Source organism: Otolemur garnettii, unplaced genomic scaffold (assembly GCF_000181295.1).
Source record: "Otolemur garnettii isolate 467f Iridium unplaced genomic scaffold, OtoGar3 scaffold00029, whole genome shotgun sequence".
Classification (NCBI taxonomy): domain Eukaryota; kingdom Metazoa; phylum Chordata; class Mammalia; order Primates; family Galagidae; genus Otolemur; species Otolemur garnettii.
In genome coordinates this window covers 2,744,008-2,766,920 of record NW_003852424.1, presented here as the reverse complement: position 1 = coordinate 2,766,920, position 22,913 = coordinate 2,744,008, and the positions used below count along the sequence as shown (strand labels likewise).

Genomic DNA, 22,913 nt, shown 5'->3' with positions numbered 1-22,913 from the left:
AAAAAAAAAAAAAAAAAAGAAGAAGAAGAAGAACCTTAGCCCTAATGTCAAATTGCTGAGCATGGACTCCTGCTCTATTACGTACTGTGAGATACTGGCCTCAGCTTCCTGAACTGTTAACAGAGATAATACCCTTTTACCACAATCTCTTGGGATTGTGGTGAAGACGGAATGAGGTTATGTAATGAAAATAGCATGGTGCCTGGCATCCAATAAGGCCTTAATAAATAACATATGTTGCTTTCACATTATTTATTTATGTATTCATTCATTCTTTAATTCAGAGGCAGGGTCTCACCCTGTTAGCCCAGATTGGAATATAATGGTATTATCATAGCTCACTGCAAGTTCCAACTCTTGGCTCAAGTGATCCTTCTGCCTCAGATTCTCAAGTTGGGACTACAGGCACGTGCCACCACACCCAGCTAATTTTTTATTCTTATTTTTTGTAGAGACAGGGTCTCACTATGTTGTCCAGGCTGGTCTCAAACTCCTGGCCTTAAATAATCTTACTGTCTCAGCCTCCCAAAGTTCTAGGTTTGCAGGCGTGAGCTACTGTGTATGGCCCAGCTTTTATCTTAAAGTTAGCAAGATGGACTATCATGCACAGAGGCAGCAGGCTGTAGAAGAAAAGCATCATTTGAAACCCCAGATGGTGAGACACTGGAACTGGCATTCAAAATCCTATGTCTAAGTCTCAGATCAGCTGCTTTTTAACAGTGTGATCTGAGGTAAGCTGTTCTAACTCAGACTCATTGTTTCCTCTGAATCTAAAACATGGGCAGGAGGTCAAGGTTTAAATCAGATGACCTCCAAGGTGCTCTTAGATTCTAACAGTCTGCTCTAACAGGTAGGACCAGTCTACAATCAGGTTTGGCCAAACTTAGTGGGTAGCAATTCTATGCTTGGCATTGTGGCATTTTCCATTTCTATTATTTTCTCTATTCATTGGGCCAACCCTGGGAAGTTGGCATCACCATAATCATTATCATTTCTCAGCTGAAGAAGCTGAGTGTAGTTATTGTGCTCTCGTTCACCTTGTCCTAGGTTATATAGTCAGTAAATGGAAGATACCATGTCCCTGGTATCTGTTGATTTCCTTCCCTACACCCATTCTCCCTCTTCTATTTTCCTTTTAGGACAGCAGTTTTCAACTTGTGGGTCACAACCCACAGGAACTGTATTAAAGTGCTGTAGCATTAGGAAGGTTGAGAACCACTATTTTAGGATACCTGGCTCTTGTACATCCAATTCATGTAACTTGGCCAAGGCCAACTTCTCCCTCAGGATCCAATGCAGTCAAAAGGCAGCTCTAGCCAATCAGACTATCCCTTGCCTTTGGTATACAACCCAAGTTGGTCCAATTAGAAACACCCCCCCCCCCAAAACCTGAGGTAGGATATTTTTCTCCTGAGAATGCTTAGAAGGGAAGCCTAAAACTGTTGGCAGCCTTGCTGCTGCCATGTGGACAAAACCTGACTAAGAATGGAGCCAACAGCAAGAGAAACAGACCCGAGCAGTGGGAAAACAGAGAAGCTGAATCGTGGTCACATTGTTTGAGCATCTATCTGGATATGGCTAAGTCTAAAGCAAGCTCTACCCTTAAATTTTTAAGTTGCACTTGCACAGACCAATACATTTTTGTTTATGTCAGTTTGGGTTAGTCTTTTCTTTTATTTTATTTTATTTTATTTTTGTTTCCTTACAGTCAATAGACTCTCCAATACAAATGTGAATGGATCTCATTCTAGGTCCCGCCTTGGGATTTTTCTACAACACTTTCTGACCTACCAGATTTATTCTCTCCTAAGAACCCTACCTTTGAGATTATAAAAAACAAAATCCAGATGGGTTATAATATTTCTTCCCCTTTTTCCCCTTTGAAAACAAAAATATGTTAAGTAATTCACTGACTCGTTATAAAAGGAAATGGCTTCTTAACATTTGGAAAGGAGAACATTCAAAACCCTGATCCTTCTAGTTAAGTGGGAATCACATTTAGAGAGAAGAGCAGAAACCAACCAATGGATCCCATCACTCTGAGAGGAGCTCACCTTTCAGCTGGAGGTAGCCTTGAGCCAGATTAACATGGGCCTCTGCTAGTTTCCAATGTGAGTCACCATAGCAAATTCTTGTCAGTGCTACACAACGCACAAGCTCATGGATAGCCTGTTTATGCTGTTAGGAAGAGAAAATGGGCTTGCCAGTCAGACAACTTAAAGTTTAGAATGACAAAGCACAAAATCAACTTATGTTTTTATCTATGCAATAAATATTTATTGAGTGCCTACTACATACTACTCATGGTTCTAAGTACTTATCAGAGAATAAAAGAGACAGATATTTGTTTTGACTGGTTGAGTATTCATCTGGTAGGATAAAACAGACAAAAAAACATAAGAAATAAGTATCTTTTGTAGTATGCTTAATGGTGAAAAATGTAATGAAATAAAGAGAAGGTAGAAAAGGTAGAGTAGACATTAAACTGTTCTCTAAGTTTTCCAGCTGCCGGTCAGTGAATAGCTACCATCTAATTCAGGCACAACAAGGGTACAAGTAGTAGTGGTTTTCAAATAATGTCACTTTAACTCTCAATTCAAAACCTTCCTTAGCAGCCTAGGATATTCCACAGCAAATGAGATTGGTAGAACTGACAGACTCTATTAAAGCAGCAAGAAGCACATTTTCACTTAGGGCTGGGACAAAAACAACAGGTGCAGTCCCAGCGCTAGGTCATCTCAGAGCAGTAATATGCTCAAAGCAAAGCTGGTAGTTTTACAACACAGCCCCCAAATTCGCTGACACTCCTTCCATCCAGAGATGAGGGTCTATGTTCTGTTCCCTTTGAACATACCCTTTATGTTTGTTTGGCCAATAGAATATACAGGGAATGCTGCAGTTAGTTTTCAGGTCCAAGTCTTAAGGGACCGGTTGGTGGTAGCTTCCACTGTTTGTCTCTTCTCGGGTACTAATTCTTGAAACCTGTTATGAGCCAGATTTTCCCCTCCCCCAATTCATATATTAAAGTCTCAACTCCCAGTATACTTTAGAATGTAAGTGTTTTTGGAGATAAGGTCTTTAAAGAGATGATTAAGTAAAAGTAAGGCCATTAGGGTAGACCTGACCCCAGAATGACTGGTATCCTTATATATGAAGAGAAGACACACTAGGAATGTGTGTTGTGCATGTGCCATGTGAGGACACAGCAAGAGGACAGCCACCTACAAACCAAGGAGAAAGGCTTTAGAATAAAATCAGGCCCTGCTGACACCTTCATCTAGACTTCCAGCCTCCAGAACTATGAAAAAATGAACTCTGTTATTTAAGTCCAACTGTCATGCTGTGAGAAAGCCCAACTGAGCCTATGGAGAGACCACAGGGAAAGGCACTGAGAATCTGGGTGAGCCATCATGACGGCAGACTCTCCTTCCCCATCCAGCCAAGCCACTGCTGCATGGGGCAGAGCTAACCAGATCCCAAAGCTCTGCACAAGCTGCAGGTTCATGAGCAAAAGGAATGGTTGTTTTTGTATTATGCCACTAAGTTTTGGGTTGTTATGTAGCAATAAGTAGCCAGAACAGCAAGAGAGGTAGGAGCTAAAATGGCTGACAAAAGAAAGCTAATGGGGACAGAGAAAGAAAGGTAAGAATAAGGACAGACTTGGGGAGGAAGATCCAGAAGACCTGGGATGCACCACCGCTGATGCCAAAGCTCAGAGGGCCTGCATGACCACACAATTCCCATATGCACGAGGAATATTTTCATCCTGAAACAACATTCTCCTTGACAAAAATAGAGCCAGACAGTTGACCAAAAGGAGGAACTTTTGTGACCTAAGCAGGAGGAATCTGAGGGACACACGTTCAGCCCATGGTGTTGAAAGAAGTTGGGCTGTGGCTCTTTTTTTATAGTAACATGTTTCTTATTGCAAAATTAATTTATGCTCATTGTCAAAATACAGATAGGAAAAAAGACAAAAAAATAAAGTCATCTGCAAGCTTACCTCCTACAGCTAACCAAGTAGCTAAATATCCCTTTATTCTTTATTTTTATGAATTTATCTATACTTTCTTTTCTTTTTCACAAATAGGCTCATAAGCTACATGCAGGTTTGGCATCTGCTCTTTTAAATATTTATCAACATTTCTCATGTCGTCTTCTATAAGTTTTAGTGGCTGTACAGTATTTTATTATATGACTATAATTGAATTGCTTGAGCCACTGTTGGCCATTTAGGCTGTTTTTAAACGTTTTGCTCTCTTAGTATCCTATATGGACAGTTTTGCTCAGAAAAGTAATTCCTTAAAATAAATTCCCATGAATGGCGTTATTGGATAAAGGATATGCCAAATTCTGGCACAAAAAATAGCTATCGTTGAAGGCTTCTCCAAGGCATTAACGTAATTCACACTTAGCAGCACAGCATATGTGAGCAGGAATGCCCTTTGTGTGGAACTGAGGACAAACTGGTGTTTTTGTTATAGTTTGCCAGTTTGTAAGTTAGTCCATTTCTCCTTTTTTTTTTTTTTTTTGAGATAGAGTCTCACTCTGTTGCCCTGGGTAGAGTGCTGTGGCAGCATAGCTCATAGCAACCTCAAACTCTTGGGCTCAAGCAATCCTCTTATCTCAGCTTCCCAAGTACCTGGGACTACAGATGTCCACTACAATGCCCGGCTAGATTTTCTGTTGTGTAGAGCTGGGGGTCTCACTTTGCTCAGGTTGGTCTTGAACTCCTGAACTCAGGCAATCCATCTGCCTTGGCCTCCCAGAGTGCTAGGATTACAGGCATAAATGGCACCTGGCCATTTCTCCCTGTTTTAGTCTACATTCCTCACCCTACCTCCCCAAATGGTGAGGCCAAACATCTTCATGTGTTTATTAGCTGTTTGTACTTCTTGCTTTGGGAATCACCTTTTTATTGGCTCTAGATGCAGGAAGTTTAGGGAATGAATTCTTTGGAGATAAAGAAGGAGCAACAGACATAGCATATGAAAAAGAAGGATGTGATGAAAACACTGGGGCGTCTAGACAGACAAAAAAAGAGGGACACCTGTTCTGATGGTACATCTGTCCCAATCACAGATTCTAAGGAGAGGAATAATGTAGGCTGAGTCCGGCTTCCCAAAGCATAGCCTTGGTGCACACTACCTCACTGGGGACAGAGGTATAGAAGTAGAAAAAACACTTTTGTATTTGTTATTTACTATAAGGCATAGTCCAGTATGCCTTTTGGCTTTCAGAACCTTTATTCTGCTTGTCACAGTGGCTTTAGCAACAGGCATGGGTAATAGGTAGATGGAAAACAAGTATGAAGTAGGAAGACAATTTCAAAACTGGGATGAGCCTTGGAAATGACCAACTGAACCCCTCAATGTGAAGATGAAGAAAGATAAGGCCAGAGAGGTGAGGTGATTTACCAGTGAGTGGTAGAGTCAGAATTCACAGTCAGGATGCTTGATACAAAGCCCAGAGCCCTTTCCACATTATTCTTGGACTGGGTGGTGTTACTCAAACTTATTTTTTTTCTTAATTGTTGGGGAATCATTTAGGGTACAAAGAACCAGGTTACACTGCTTACATTTGTTAAGTAAAGTCCCTCTTATAATTGTGTCCTGCCCCCAAGAGGTGTGTCACACACTGTGGCTCCCTACCCTCTTCACTCTCTCCCTTCCCCCATTCCCACCATGTACTAGCATCAATTGTCCTCATATCAGAATTGAGTACATTGGATTCTTGCTTCTCCATTCTTGTGATGCTTTGACTAAGAGTGTGTTCCACCTCCATCCAGGTTAATACAAAAGATGTAAAGTCATCATCCTTTATAGAGACTGAATAGTATTCCATGGTATACATATAGCATAGCTTGTTAATCCATTCCTGGATTGGTGGGCATTTAGGTTTTTTCCAAAATTTGGTGATTGTAAATTGAGCTGCAATAAACAAGTCTAGTGCAAATGCCCTTATCATAAAAGGATTTTTTTTTCTTCTGGGTAGATGCCCAGTAATGGGATTGCAGGATCAAACTGAAGCTGTAGTTTGAGTTCTTTGAGGATTCTCCATACCTCTTTCCAGTTAAAGTAGATAGCCCTCAGGCACCTAAGAGAAATTGTTCCTGAGCAAGATAGCCTAGCGGTCCGAGTCCGAAACCTAGTTAAGCTGGGCCTGAGACCTGGCCAGTCCCGGCCCTGGCAAGTGGTGTCAGGAGTGAGATGTGACAAATGGCGAGGTGAGCAGGGTTTGGTGAACACGGACTGAGAGGGAAATAAGCTTCAGGAAATAAGAAAGAGAGAAGAGAAATAGAAATATTCAGAGGGAAAAGAAATGTCTAAGAAAGACAGCCAACAACAGGCATTTCTCATTTGGTTTTTCCTCTTCTTTCCTACGTTTTCTCTTTCCAAATTCTAACTACCTCTTCTGTGGGGAAAAAAGCCAATAAAAGCCTTTAGCCTCTTCTGTGAAGTGGCTGGAGAAAAAAGCAGAAAAAAGCCTTTAGACAAGAGGGAAAGAGAAAAGACAGAACTAGGAGATAAGAAGAACCTTTGGTAAACAAGCCTTTAGCCTTAGGGGTGAGAAAAGCCTTCATAAAACAGCAAAGAGAAAAGTTTGGGAATAGGTTGCGAGAGTTTATCAAGTTAGGGAAGAGAACCTCTAACTGCCTTCCCCTTCATCTTCACCCATTGCCAGCAGGAAGGAGCTTTTGAGAGGCCAATGTCAGAATCCCTTTTTGGCAGTTAAGAGTTCTGTTTAAAAGAAAAGAATTGAGGTAGATTAAGGGGGCTGGTCAAGACATAGAGGAAGTGAGGTTTTGTAAAAAAGCTAAGACTCCAGAGTAAAAAGAAACAGCTAAAGAGCTCCTGTACCTTTAAGGCAGACAAAGGTTCTAAGAGTTGAAAAGGAAAGAAAAAGCCAGTAGAGAAAAATCATGGCAAATGAGATATAGCAGTTGAAATATCAGATAGAACAGCTTAAAGATTAGATTAAGATTATGGCAGCTGACAAAACAGTTGAGAGAGCAGATGAATAATCTTCTAGTTGAAGCAGGTAAATACTACATTGACATGACAACTCAAATTGGGCAGCTGGAAGATCAGAGGGTGAATCCTCCAGTTACCATCAAATGCCATAAATGTGGGAAGTTAGGCCATAAGAGAAAAGAGTGTTTAAATTGGAAAGAATGCTGAATGCTAAAGAAAAGGAACAAAGGGCATGCAAATCTCTAGGTGTATGTCCCAAGTGTAAAAAGACTCTCTTTGGGCAAATGAATGCCGTTCTCAATTTGATAAAGATGGAACACCTTTATTGTAGGGAAATTATCAGTTGGGCCAGAATCAGGACCCACTAGTAAATGAAGTAAGTTAAAACAGTTTCTTTAATATTTTCATTTCAAACTATTCTCAGAAAAACAGTATAATTCAATTCTATGCCATGGGAGCACTCTGCCAGCTTGGTTAGACCTGTGATGCCTAAAGTAATTAAACCAGACCAATGGATGACAATGGAGAATAATTAAATTAAATACGTTTGTTGAATATTTGGTTATCCTATGTGGTGAAGGGGTAACCCACCTCTCATCAGTGTCTCTGTACTGTAAGCAGGTCCAGCTAAAGAGCCTGGACTCTGCCCAAAGGGGAAAGGGACACTCTGAAGCAAGTGATTCCTTGGAAGATTATGAAAGGGAGGACAAAGGGAGGGAAGAGTAACTAGGAGTTAAACCACCTTTGTGCTAAGGATCTCCATTTGAAAAAAGAGTATGGAATCAATTAGCAAAAATTCCACTGGAAAAGCAGCTTGAAAGCAAGAAAAACACCGCTACCAAGGAACTGTGAAGTGCAGGAACATTATTTTGCAAGTCATAGAGCCTTTGAGAGGAACTATGAAGTGTGGGACTACTAAAGGACCACAAGTAACAGAGAGGAACTGTGAAGTGCAGGACCGTTAGTCCACTAGTAACAGTCTTTTGAGATCAGTGAAGGGTGGATTTGTTAGGACCTCGAGTAGCAGAACCTTTGGAATAGTGAGAGAAAAATCCTTGCTTGCAAAGATTGCAAGGAAAGTGTTACCTTTTGTTTGTCCCTTAAGTAAATATCAAAGGAAAGTTCACACTTAAAGAAATGGTAAATTCTCTCAGGGAAGATTTTCTCAGTTTGTTTTCTCAGCTTAAAAAGAACTTTAAAGGAATTAGCATTACAATCATCATTTTCCCCTAACTATGGCTCATAGTTTAAATCTGTATTGGGCTTCCTCATTTAAAGAGCCTGTACCTGGAATTCTGAACTTTGACAATTACCATATTCTTTTGCCTAGCAAGAAGAGAGCTAGACAATAGCAAGAATTGCCCTTACCACATTAAAAATTATTTTGTTTGTATATAGAAAAGGGGGGACATGTAGCAGCCCATATAGCCTATGGCTAGGAGTGAGAGTTATAAAGAAATAGATCAATAATAGAACACGTTGGTGAAAGGGCATGGAGAGGGATTTAGCTCTCCTAACAAGCATGAGAGCTTGCGAGATGACAGCATTGGTGAATTGGCAGTGGGAAGCATTCTACCAGGGACCCGCTTACTCTGACTCTGTCTCCTCTCCTGCCTGCAGAATGCCAGCGCGGCGTCTCTCTTCTGAAGATCACTAAGCTCTGCTAAAGACTAAGATCTATCTTTGTAAGAAGACTGCTTTACTCTAAGACTCTCTCTCTCTCCTGCTAAAGTAGATGGCCCTCAGGCACCTAAGAGAAATTATTCCTGAGCAAGGTAGCTTAGCAGTTTGTATCTGGAACCTAGTTAAGCTGGGCCTGAGACCTGGCCAGTCTCGGGCCCTGACAAGTGGTGTCAGGAGTGGGATGTGACACCTTCCAAAAAAGGTTGTATTAGTCCCGTCAGCAGGGTAAAAGTGTTCCCTTCTCTCGACATCCATGCCAGCATCTGCAGCTTTGAGTCTTTGTGATGGGGGACATTCTCATTGCGGTTAGATGATATGTTAAGGTGGTTTTGATCTGTACTTCTCTGATAATAAATGACCATGAGCATTTTTTCATATGTTTGTTAGCCATTCATCTGTCTTCTTTAGAAATAGTTCTATTCATCTCACTTGCCCATTGATATAAGGGATTGTTGGCTTTTGTTGCTTAATTTGAGTTCTGTGTAGATTCTAATTATCAAGCTTTTGTATGATTTATAATATGCAAATATCTTTTCCCATTCTGATGGTTGTCTGTTTGCTTTGGTTGTTGTCTCCTTAGCTGTTCAGAAGCTATTCAGTTTAATCAAGGCCCAGGTGTTTATTTTTGTTGTTGCAATTGCCACTGGAGTCTTCCTCATAAAGTCTTTGCCCAGGCCGATACCTTCAAGTGTTTTCTCCACACTTTCCTCGAGGATTTTTATTGTTCCCTGCCTTAGATTAAGATCTTTTTCCCATCTTGAATCAATTTTAGCGAGTGGAGAAAGGTGCAGGTCCAATTTCAGTCTTTTAAGTTATCCAGTTCTCCCAGCACCATTTATTGAATAGATTCGTTCCTCCAGTGTATCTTCTTATTTCGTTTATCAAAGATTAGGTGGCTGTAAGATATTAGTTTCCTCTCATGGTTTTCTATTTGGTTCCAGATGTCCATGTCTCTATTTTTGTGCCAATATCATGATGCTTTCATCTCTGTGGCCTTGTAGCATCACAGAGAGTCTAGTAGGTTGATGCCCCAGGCTTTGTTTTTATTACTAAGAATTGTCTTAGCTATACAGGATTTCTTCTGGTGCCATACAAAATGAAGAATTGTTTTTTTCCAAATCTTGAAAGTGTGATATAGGTATTTTAATGGGGATTGCATTGAATCTGTAGATTGCTTTGGGAAGTATAGACATTTTCACAATGTTAGCTTTTCCCAGCCATGAGCATGGTATATTCTTCCATTTGTTAATATCTTCTGTTATTTCCTTTCTTAGGGTTTTGTAATTTTCTTCATAGAGATCCTTTACCTCTTTTGTTAGGTACATTCCTAGGTATTTCTTTCTTTTTTTTTTTTTTTTTGAAGCTATTGTGAAAGAAATTATGTCCTGGATTAGCTTCTCATCTTGACTGTTATTGGCATATATATAAGCTACTGATTTGTGGATAATCATTTCCTGAGAAATTACTATATTTTTTGATCATTTCCAGGAGTCTTGTGGTTGATTATTTTGGGTTCTTTAAGTATAATCTAGTTGGCAAACAGTGAAAGTTTGACCTCCTCTGACCCCCCCCCCCATTTGGATGCACTTTATTACCTTCTCTTGCTTGATTGCATTGGCTAGAACTTCCAGCACTATGTTGAAAAGTAGAGGTGACAGAAGACAACCTTGTCTAATTCCAGTTCTGAGTGGGAAAGCTTTCAGTTTTACTCAATTCAGTATAATATTAGCTGTCGGTTTATTGACTGATGGCTTCAATCAGTTCAAGAAATGTGCCACCTATGCCTATATTCTTCAGAGTTCTAATTAGAAAAGGATGTTGAATTTTATCAAGTGCTTTTTCTGCATCTATTGAAAGGATCACAAGGTCTTTATTTTTGCTTCTGTTGATATGGTGAATTACATTTAGAGACTTGTGTATGTTAAACCAGCTTTGCATCCCTGGGATGAAACCTACTTGATTGTGGTGTGTGACTTTTTTAATGAGAAGCTGTAATCTATTGGCTAGGATCTTATTGAGAATTTTTGCATCTATATTCATTAATGAAATTGGTCTTTAGTTCTTTTTAGTTGGGTCTTTTCCTGGTTTTGGAATCAGGGTGATGTTTGTTTCAGAGAATGTGTTGGGGAAGATTATCTCCTTCTCAATTTTTATGAATAGTTTCTATGGTATGGGTATAAGCCCTTCTTTCAAGGTTTAATAGAATTCTGGTGTGAAGTCATCTGGACCATAGCATTTTTTTGTTGGAAGATTTTTTATTTCTTTGATCTCAGTTCTTAAAATCAGTCTGTTCAGGAGATCTATTTCTTCTTAAGTCTAGGACTTCTTAATATTAATATATGCAACTCTGAGGCTGGGCACAGTGGCTCACACCTGTAATCCTAGCACTTGGGAGGCCGAGGTGAGTGGACTGTCTGAGCTCATGGGTTTGAGACCACCTTGAGCCAGAGTAAGACCTTGTCTCAAAAAATAGCTGGGTGTTGTGGTGGGTGCCTGTAGTCTCAGCTACTTGGGAGGCTGAGGCAAAAGAACTGCTTGAGCCCAAGAGTTTGAGATTGCTGTGAGCTATGGTACCATGGCACTCTGCCAAGGGTGACAAAGTGAGACCCTGTTTCAAAAAAAAAAAAAAATTATGCAACTCTGGTGATCAGTAGAGCTGGCCATACATATACTTAAAAATGGGTATTTTATGCCCATACTTTACTCCACTAAGAGGAACCAAGATTCCCTGCTCCAGGGCTGTAGCAGAGGTATAAGAGGAACCCCAAACTCTTGTCATGCCAAAAATTAAGGAAGTATTCAAAGAATGAGGGTATGGATCAAGGACTCAGAGGCAGCTAGAAGGTGGTCCTACTGGAAAATATGGGACAATTTAAAATTCAATGAAAACAATGGGTTGTACCATACTTGAAAAATGGAATTTCCTGAAACCATACTGATAATGGTTATTGAATATTGAATTATTGAACATTATTGAATATTATGAATATTATTATTCAATAATATATTAAGGAATAATTATGAATAATAAAACATGAAAAAAGAAAAGCTCTTTTTTATAATAGGATACCAACAAACAAGTGTTGAAAGAACACTGAAGTGAAAGACTTGCTAGATGCCAAACATCATAGTAAGAATCGATTTTGGTGAACAATCACCCACTGGGTACTAAAACTAGGGGATGAAGTTTTAAATATATACATCATCTCAATGAATCACCCCACCAAATACTTATTAATTACAAAGAGAAAAACAGTAATTTTCCAGTAAAGAAACCTGCCAGGCACCACCTTAACCAAGTGTTTAAAGTTAGCATCACAGTAACAAGACGCATGGATCTTAGGTGTCTCCTGATATGACACACTGGGATGGCTCCACACCACATCTATGGTTGTGGCCTGTCCCAAATGCATCAAATGGAGAGACAGTCTATAAAATAATTGCAGTGTATTTCTCAAAAATATCAAGATCATGAAAAACATGGTAGGTTAAGAAAGTATTACAGGGGGGCAGCGCCTGTGGCTCAAAGAATATGGTGCCGGCCCGATATACCAAGGGTGGCAGGTTCAAACGCAACCCGGGCCAAAAACTGCAAAAAAAATGTATTACAGGAGAAAGGGGACTAAAAAGACATGATAACAATATTCAACATGACTTCACAAATTAGACCATGGACATTATTTTTGTGAAGGACATTATTTGTGGAGAAATACAGGTAAGGCTTGTAGGTTAGGTAATAGTATTGTATTACTAATAATTTTTTAATTAGTTTTATTGTACTGTGGTTGTGTAGAATATCTTTATTCTTAGGAAAAGGACACTGAAGTACTTAGAGGTAAAGGATCGTAATATCTGTAACTCACTCTGAGATGGTTCAGAGAAACAATAAGAGAGAAAGGGTGAGAGAGATTAATAAAGCAATAAAACAAATGTTAACTGGTAGATCTTAAATCTTTTCTGTAAACCTGAAATTATTTTAAAATAAAAAATTACTCCTAAACTGGAAATTTTTTAAAGTCAATTACGTCATGTTGATACTTTGCTGAAAATACTTTTGGGTCCTCCCACAGTACTTACATTGGCCCTACATGAACTGACAGCCTCCCTAACCAGGTTTCACATCAGCCCACAGCTTCCTCTCTTCACCTCAAACATGTCCTGCTTGGGCCCACCTTGTAGATCTTATGGGAGCTGTTTCTTTTCCCTAGAGCTCTTTGTCTTCCTCAGATCTCAGGTCATCTGCTCCTCTTCACAAGGCCTTCCCTGTTCACCCCACCCAAGATGGGCCCACTGTTTCCTCTTCAGCACTTATCACTGTCTATAATTATGTTTTATTTACAATGTTGATTGCTGCTGAGGTTCATGAGGGTATGTACCTTGCCTGTCCTGGTCACCATTATATCCCAGGGTCTTCATTTGAACCACAGGACACAGAAATGTTTTAGTATCATTCTAGACACATAGAAGTTAAGCCTTCACATTTGTTAAATGACTTTTAGCTGTTAGGGCTTTATTCTCTGACAGAGAACCTAGCACAGGGCTTGGCACAGAGTAAGTGCTGAATAAAATTTGTTGCAGAGTAAACAAGCACACACTCAAAACTAAATGCTCACTCCATCTCCAGCATCCTGATCTTCCTGTATGCATATGTTGATGAAGGGCACAGATAAGCCCTCACCCCACAAGCAGAGACCTCAGTCAGGAGGTCCCTCTGCCTCACTCTCACCTTTCTTTTTTTTTTTTTGAGACGGAGCCTCAAGCTATCCCCCTGGGTAGAGTGCCGTGGCATCACAGCTCACAGCAACCTCCAACTCCTGGGCTCAAGCGAGTCTCCTGCCTCTGCCTCCCAAGTAGCTGGGACTACAGGCGCCCACCACAACACCTGGCCATTTTTTGGTTGCAGCCATCATTGTTGTTTGGCGGGCCTGGGCTGAGGATTCGAACCCACCACCTTAGGTGTATGTGGCTGGCACCTTAGCCACTTGAGCCACAGGCGCCGAGCCACTCTCACCTTTCTATCCTTTTTATCCCCTTACTCAACCAGTCCCACTGAACTGCTTTTCAAAATTCCTTTCAAAAGAACTCAACATCTCTACCGCTGCTGATGTACACAGTTCAGACCCTCCTACTCTTTGCCAAGATTATTCCAAACACCCTCCTAATTGATGCTGCTCTTCCAGTTTTATTCTTTTCTTATCTATACCCCTCCACAACTATGGAAGTGGTTATCCTTACAACTGAAATCTGTTCACATGGCACTCTCCTGCTCATGAGGAAAGCCCAGGATCATCCTCCACACCATTAGGAGAAAATTAAAACTCTAACTAGACATAGGGAGGGCCCAGCGGCTAGTTCCTGTCTATAATCCAGCCTCCTTTCTTCCCTTTGGTCACTAAAGCCTTTGCCCCAGACAAGTCCTTGTAGTTCCCCAAATAGACGTCACTCTCACAGACCCTTGTCTCTTGTTCAACTGCTGCTTCTGCCTTGAACACCATGGCCTCGTCCTCATCTGCCAATTTCCTAAGTACTGTTTTACCAGTGCAGTCCAAGTAACTCCCATCCCAACATGTGACCCTTAACTGCTGTCCCTCTCCCACCTCTAGGCTCATTGCCAGCCTCTTTCTGTTTTGCATCTATACTACCCTGAGCTTGTGTCCTTACAGAACTATCACGTTCACTACCATTATCTGGCCCCTACTTATCTTCTCAACCAAATCATGCAGCCCTCAAAAGCAGAGGCAGTAGTTTTCCCTTCTTTGCCCCCAGCATGCACCTGCATACAGGACCTGGCACATAATAGATATTTCTGAATGAAATGACTGGAAAAACAAGATGGGACACACAAGAGGTGGTAGAGAAATGCAGAGTGAATGAATGAGAAGCTTTTGAGGAAATAATGAGAAAGAAATACACAGAAAAGAAAACTAGAAATATAAAGAATTATAAGATATGTGAGAGCAGAAGCTTCATCTGGTTTGTTTGGGTTAAATCCCAGTGCCTACACTCAGCACATAGTAGCTCAACACATATTTAACGCCGGCTGTGCCAAGTGCTGCTGACCAGTACTACTGCCCCCAAGGCACCACACTCACTCATGCTATAATAAAGGTGCTCTCTTACATACTTGCTTGCACTTAGGAAGGTAACCTAAAATATCCAACCTCTCCCAATCACATGCTATAGCTCAATTCCCAGAATAGAAGTGTACAATATAAAGGCCTCCTTACATTGTGACTGCTGGTGTAGGATTTTGCTTTCTCTTCACAGAGGTGGAGTTTCTCTCGGGGAAGCTGGAACAGCGCTGTCTGAGGCAACTTGTTATGGATCTTCTGTCTTGGAGTGATGCTGACAGCAGCAACAATTTCATCTAGGTGGTTGGATATGTGGGTTTCCTGTGATTCTTGCATATTTTTATATACATTGTCTTCTAATTTTTAAGGAAAAAATAAAGGTGTTAAATGATAATTTCCGTAGTTACTTTAAAAAAAACATTCATTTTAATACTATACCCATGACTTATTTGTGAAACTTAAAGAATGATTTTCAGGGCCAAGCACAGTGGCTCTCCCCTGTAATCCTAGCACTCTGGAAGGCTGAGGCAGGTGGTTGCTTGAGCTCAGGAGTTTTGAGACCAGACTGAACAAGAGCAAGACCCCATCTCTACTAAAAACAGAAAAACTAACTGGGCATCACAGAGGGTGCCTATAGTCCCAGCTATCAGGAGGCTGAGGCAAGAGGACTGCTTGAGCCCAAGACTTTGAGGTTGCTGTGCGCTATGATGCCCCATGGCATTCTATCCTGGGGCAAGAGTAAGACTCTGTCTCAAAAGAAAAAAAAGTCTGATTTCTAGTTTCAACTAAATGAAACATTCTTTAAGGAAAAAATAATGTTCATTAGGGAAAAAATAATAATAACATGTCTGTGTATATCTATATACACATAAGTATATATATATATATATACACACACACACACACACACACACATATATATATAGAGAGAGAGAGACATGTAGAAATTAGATTAGCCCAACCAACTCTCAATTGAACCCCACTGACACTGAGGTAGAAAATGAATAACTGTTGTTAAAACTTTTACTTCCAACCAAGAGACAGGTTCATGTCTATAATTCTAGCACTCTGAAAGGCTGAAGTGGGAGGATCTCTTGAGCTCAGGAGTTTGAGATCAGCCTAAGCAAAAGTTAAGACCCCATCTCTACTAAATATAGAAAAACTAGCTGGGCACTGTGTTGGGTACCTGTAGTCCCAGGTCCTCAGGAGGCTGAGGTAGAAGGATTGCTTAAAGTTTAAGCCTTAAACCTAGAAGTTTGAAGTTGTTGTAAGGTAGGCTGATGTCACTGCACTCTAGCCATAGCAACAGAGTGAGGCTCTGTCTCAAAAAAAGAAAAAGAGACAAGACTCAGGCAATAAAAGCTATTCCTGAGAGATAGAAAAAATACAAAATAAACAAAGCAAGACTTACAATTGCCCCAGCTTATTATTACTTTGAGAGAGTTTCCAGGATACCATGTACAGAGGGGAGACTCAGAAGATATCTGGTCAGACTGCCTGAGTTGAGGAAGTAGAACTGAGAATTTAGGGAGATCAAGATGGCTAGGGTTGACAGATTTCTGATGAGAAGGCTACATACGAGAAGACCCTAGAGATTAGCAGAGGGACTCCCTCAGATATGGGGAGAGAATACTGATTAGCATGTGTGTAGGAAAACTATGTGAGTTTGCAGAGCAATACTCCAATAAGATTATAAGGAATGAAGTCTTGTGCTTACACAGGGTTGGCAGCACCTATTCCCACTGACCAAATTAGAAAAACAATTCATGAAGCACTGGAGAGAGCACTCAAGGGCTTTTGTTGAAGTAGTGGGGAATAATTAGCCCTAGAGTGAACACTACTCAGACAGTTAACAAATCATAAAAAGTAAGACCTAAAAGAACCAAACTGCTTTCAAGCAACTTAACTGTACCAGATAACAAAACTCAAGGATGTTGATGGAAATATGTTTTTGGTAGAAATTGTTAAATTATTTCTAAAGTTCATTTGAAAATGCCAAGAACCTAGAACACTAAAAAGACTTTGGAGTTGAAGGATTAACATGAATTTTCCCCAAGATTTACTATAAAGCTATGGTAAGCAAGACAGTTTGCATTGTTAAGATAGACAAATAGTGCTATGGAACAGAAAGGAGAGTCCAGAAATGAACCCATACACACATCAAATAACTGATTTTTTTGTTTGTTTAAGACAGCAGCTTACTCTGTACCCCTGAGTAGAGTGCCATGGCATCATCACAGTTCAAAGCAACCTCAATCTCTTGAGCTCAAGCGATCTTCTTGCTTCAGCCTCCCAAGTAGCTGGGACTTTAAGTGCCTGCCACAAAGACTGGCTATTTTTTTTTCTATTTTTAGTAGAGACAGGGTCTATCTCTTTCTCAAGTTGGTCTTGAACACCTAAGCTAACACAATCCTCCCAGGGTGCTAGGATTATAGACATGTGCCATCATGCCTGGCCTAAATAACTGATTATTGACAAAGTACAAAAGCAATTCCTTGGAGAAAGATTAGTCTGTTCTACAAATGGTGCTGGAGCAACTGGATATTCACTTATAAAAACAAAATAAAAAAAATTTTCATCCACCCCTCATATTATACCATATAAGTATTCAAAATGGAAAATAGAGCTAAATTTAAAAACTTCTATGAGAAACCCTTAGTGACGCTGGTTTAGGCAAAGATTCCCTATATATGGCCATCACAAAAAGAATCATAGAAAAAACAAAATGACAAATTAGACTTCATCAAAATGTGTTATTTTTGCCTTTTAAGAAAGACTATTAAGAGAATTAAAAAGACACAAGCTGGGAGAAAATATTTTAGAAGTATGTATCTGATTAAAGAATTGTATCTTGGGATGGAGGATCAAGATGGGAGACTAGAAGGATCATTCAGCTGAGCTCTCCCAGAATGATTGGGGAAAAAGAGAGAACAGCCATACCTGATGTGAGCACCTTACCCAGAGTCATTGCTCAGGGAGCACAGCAAGGAAGTAGTGAGCTGGATACAGCATATGGTTCTTGGCAGTGGAAATCTGATGAATTAGGCAAGTGATTGCAACTGGCTGGGATCAGCTGCCTCTCCACAGAGGTCTGGGATGAGAGGAAGCCTTTCTAGAGATTTCAGTAATTGGGGGAAGCTGCATGTTGAGTGGAAAGCTTGGAAGAGTGGGAGGACTTGAACAGTATACAACAACCAGATTTGAATGCCAGTTGGAGTGGACTTTCCATAGGTTGGTGGCTGGTGAGATAGCCAAGGGGTTGCCACTGCAGGAAGGTCATGAGAAGGTCTTAGCAGAAGCCTTAATTCTTAAGCAGAAGTCTTAATTCAGCACAGCATCTTAATTCTGCCTGCCGAGATGAGAACTCCACTCTTGGGACAGACTGAGGGACTCTCGCATTCCAGAGAACTGGCATCAGGGGGCAATGTGAGATCTGCCTCTGAAGGATTCTTGTGAGCTTTAAGATCCCATCCCCACAGGTCTGAATGCTGAGGAAACAATTAGGCAATCACTGAAGGTAACTAAATTTGGATTAAAGACCACAGAGTTCTCTGTCTCCTAAGAAAAACCACAGTGCAACCTGGTATCCTGGTGACATATTGCAATATACTGTCATCAACAGCAAGGACTTCTGTTTGAAACAAAAGAGGCAGTGAGAAGGAAAAAAGGGGACAAGGAGGTGAACAAGAAGAAAGAAAACATGAGGAGGAACCCACAGAAAAATTTGGGCAACATGAGAAGACAAAAAAGAGGAACTCCCCCAAGTTCCCCATGAGGCAGTTACTGCAGAAGACTCCACCTATAAAGAATTAACGGACTTGACAAAAAGGGAATTTAAAAATAAAGACGATAAAAGGAGTGTGTGAAAAAATGGAAAGACAGAACCAAAAGTTGGTTCTGAGAGATATATAGGATGTAGAAAGGATATGATGGAGCTTAAGGAAATGAAGGAGACAATCAGGGAATTTAAAGATGCAGAAGAAAGTATCAAAAATAGGTTAGACCACGGAGAAGAAAGAACCTCAGATCTAGAGAATAAAGTTTTCGAGTTAACCCAGGTAGTTAAAGAGACAGAAAAGAAGAGAGAGAAAACAGAATGGACACTTAGACAACTATGAGACTCCATGAAGCACTATAACATAAGAATAATAGGGATTCCTGAAAGGGAAGAAGATTCCAAAAGGAAGCCCTACTGGAGACTATCATAAATGAAAACTTCCCAAGTTTTACTAAAAACCCCAACACACTCCTTTCAGATGGATATCAAACCCTGAGTCATCTCAACTCAAATACAGCCTCTCCAAGATTCATTGTAATGAACTTTTCCAAAGTCAAGATGAAAGAAAAAATTCTGCAAGCAGCCAGGAGTAAGTGTCAATTGACCTGCAGAGGCAGAGCCATTAGGATGATACAGACTTTTCAACTAAAACCTTCCAAGGCAGAAGAGCATGGTCATCCACCTTCATTCAACATTCTTAAACAAAACAATTTCTAGCCCAGAATTCTGTATCCTGCTAAACTAGCTTCAAAATTGATGGAGAAATCAAATCTTTTGCAGATATACAAGCACTGAGGAAATTTGCCACAACAAGACTAGCTCTATAGGAAATACTTAGACCTAGTCTCAGCACTGATCACCACAATGGACCACCAGCAAAGTAAACACCCAGAAACTAAAGGCCAGAATTAAGTTTCCACAATGGCGCAAAGGATAAAACTACATAACAGACATTCACAAAATAAGATGAATAGAACTCCACCACAACTATCAATTCTCTCAATAAATGTCAATGGACTGAATTCACCACTGAAGAAGCACAGGCTGGCCAATGGACTTAATTTACCACTGAAGAGGCACAAGCTGGCTGACTGGATAAAAAAGTACAAGCCATCCATATGCTGTCTCCAGAAGACACCGCTAGTCTTGACAAATCAAGATTCAGGGTTAAGGGATGGAAAACAGTATTTCGAGAAAATAGAAATCAGAAGAAAGGAGGAGTTGCAATCTTATTTTCAGGTACAAGCAGATTTAAAGCAACTAAAAGTTAAGGAAGACAAAGATAGATACTTTATATTGGTCAAAGGAACAAGACAACAAAAAGACATTTCAATTTTAAATATTTATGCACCCAACTTAAATGCTCCCAGATTTATGACACAGACTTTGATGGGTCTGAGCAATATGATAGCCATAAAACCATCATAGTCAGGAAGTTTAACACCCTTCTGACAGAACTGGACAGATCCTCTAAACAAAAACTAAACAAAGATACAAAGGACTTAAACGTGACCCCAGGACAAATGGGATTAATGGACATATATAGAATACACCATCTCAAAGCTAAGGAATATACATTTTTTTCATCAGCCCATGGTATGTACTCTAAAATTGACCACATCCTAGGATACAAATCAAACCTCAGCATAATTAAAAGAAAAGAAATTATACCTTGTTTCTTCTCAGACCATAGGCAATAAAGGTAGAACTCATCTCCAACCAAAACATTCACCTTCACCCAAAGAACTGGAATTTAACCTTATGCTAAATAATAGTTGGTTCAGGAAGAGATAAAAGAGGAAACATTCAATTCCTCAAACTTAACAACAATGAAGACACAAGTTGCCAATACTTATGGGATACAGCAAAAGCAGTCTTAAGAGGGAAATTCATAGCATTAGAAGCCTACATTCAAAAAACAGAAAGAGAATGCATCAACAAACTCATGAACCATCTAATAGAACTGGAAAAAGTAGAACAATCTAATCCCAAACCCAGGAGAAGAAAAGAAATAACCAAAATTAAATCAGAGATGAATGAAATTAAAAACAAAAGAATCATCTGGAAAATTAACAAAATACAAAGTTGTTTTTTTTAAAAAAACAAATAAAATCACTAAACCTTTGGCCAGATTAACTAGAAACAAAACAGTAAAATCTCTAATAACCTCAATTAGAAACAATGAAGGCAAAATAACAACAGATGCCAGAGAATTACAAGAGATCATCTCTGGGTACTACAAGAAACTCTATGCCCCAAAATTTGACACTGCGGAGGAAATGGATCAATATCTGGAATCAAACCCTCTCCCTAGACATAATCAAGAAGAAACAGATCTGTTGAACAGACTGATTTCAATAACTGAGATCAAAGAAACGAAAGATCTCCCATCAAAAAAATGTCCTGGTCCAGATAGCTTCACATAAAAATTCTATCAAACCTTCAAAGAAGAGCTTATTTGCATACTACAGAAATTATTCCAAAAAATTGAGAAGGAAAGAATCTTCCCCAACAAGCTCTATGAAGCAAACATCACCTTGATACCAAAACCAGGAAAAGACCCAACTGAAAGAGAGAATTTCAGACCAATCTCACTAATGAATATAGATGCAAAAATTCTCAGTAAAATCCTAGCCAATTGATTACAGCTGCACATTAAAAAATTCATTCATCACAATCAAGTAGGGATGCAAGACTGTTAAATACACAAGTCTCTAAACATAATTCACCGTATCAACAGAAGCAAAAACAAGACCATATGATCCTCTCATTAGATGCAGAAAAAGCATTTGATAAAATTCAACATCCTTTTCTAATTAGAACACTGAAGAATATAGGCATAGGTGGAACATTTCTTAAACTGATCAAAGCCACCTATGACAAACTGACAGCTAATATTATACTGAATGTAGTAAAACTGAAAGCTTTTCCACTTAGAACTAGAACAAGACAAGGGTGTCTTCTGTCACCTTTACTATTTAGCACAGTGAATAGTGTTTTAGGCAATACCATCAGTCAAGAGAAGGTAATAAAGGGCATCCAAATGGGGGGTCGGAGGAGGTCAAACTCTCGCTCTTTGCCAACAATAAGATCTTATATTTAGAGAACCCCAAAGACTCAACAACAAGATGCCTGGAAGTGATGAAAAAATACAGCAATGTCTCAGAATATAAAATCATTGTCCACAAATGAGTAGCTCTTGTATATGCCAATAACAGTCAAGATGAGAAGCTAATCCAGGACACAATTTCTTTCACAATAGCTTCAAAAAAAAAAAAAGAAAGAAAGAAAAAAGAAAAGAAACACCTAGGAATATACCTAACAAAAGAGGTGAAAGACCTCTATAATGAAAATTACAAAATCCTAAGAAAGGAAATAGCAGAAGATATTAACAAATGGAAGAATATACCATGCTCATGGCTGGGAAGAACCAACATTGTGAAAATGTCTACACTTCCCTAAGCAATCTACAGATTCAATGCAATTCCCATTAAAATACCTACATCATACTTTCAAGACTTGGAAAAAACAATTCTTCATTTTGTATGGAACCAGAAGAAACCCCCATATAGCTAAGGCAATTCTTCTTAGTAATAAAAAACAAAGCCTGGGGCATCAGTCTACCAGACTTTCTCCTATACTACAAGGCCACAGTAATGAAAACATCATGGGATTGGCACAAAAATAGGAGACACTGTCTTTGGAATTTAATAGAAAACCATGAAATGAAACTAACATCTTACAGCCACTTGATCTTTGATAAACCAAACAAGATAAACACTGGGGAAAATAATTCCTATTCAATAAATGGTGCTGGGAGAACTAGATAACCACCTGTAAAAGACTGAAACTGGATCCACATCTCTCACCACTTACAAAAATTGATTCAAGATGGATAAAAGATTTAAATATAAAGCAAGAAACAACAAAAATCTTTGAAGAAAGTGTGGGGAAAACACTTGAAGATATTGGCCTAGGGTAAGATTTTATGAAGAAGACTCCAGTGGCAATTGCAACAACAAAAATAAACAAATGGGACTTAATTAAACTGAAAAGCTTCTGTACAGCTAAGGAAACAATAACCAAAGCAAACAGACAACCTTCAGAATAGGAAAAGATATTTGCATATTATGAATTGGACAAATACTTAATAACTAAGATTCATAACGAATTCAAATTAAGCAAGAAAAACAGAGCCAACAATCTCATATATCACTGGACAAGAGAGATGAATAGAACCTTCTCTAAAGAAGACAGGTGAATGGCTAACATATGAAAAAATGTCCATTGTCCCTAACCATCAGAGAAATACAAATCAAAACTACCCTGAGGGCTCGGCGCCTATAGCTCAACCGGCTAAGGCGCCAGCCACGTACACCTAAGGTGGCGGGTTCGAATCCCCAGCCC

The 22,913-nt window shown here is 39.6% G+C and overlaps 1 protein-coding gene across 3 annotated transcripts in view; it reads right to left on the bottom strand.

The window, feature by feature from the left end:
* The window catches only part of TTC23 (tetratricopeptide repeat domain 23), a 91,220-nt gene that overhangs the window by 56,283 nt on the left and 12,024 nt on the right, over nt 1–22,913 (bottom strand). For all 3 annotated transcript variants that reach the window (XM_023512679.1, XM_023512680.1, XM_012804407.2), the window contains 2 exons: nt 14,885–15,084; nt 2,055–2,178 (listed from right to left, as the gene is read on the bottom strand). In XM_023512679.1, coding sequence (XP_023368447.1) covers nt 2,055–2,178; nt 14,885–15,064 — 304 coding nt within the window. In that variant the 5' untranslated portion in view covers nt 15,065–15,084. The remainder of the gene's footprint in view (nt 1–2,054; nt 2,179–14,884; nt 15,085–22,913) is intronic.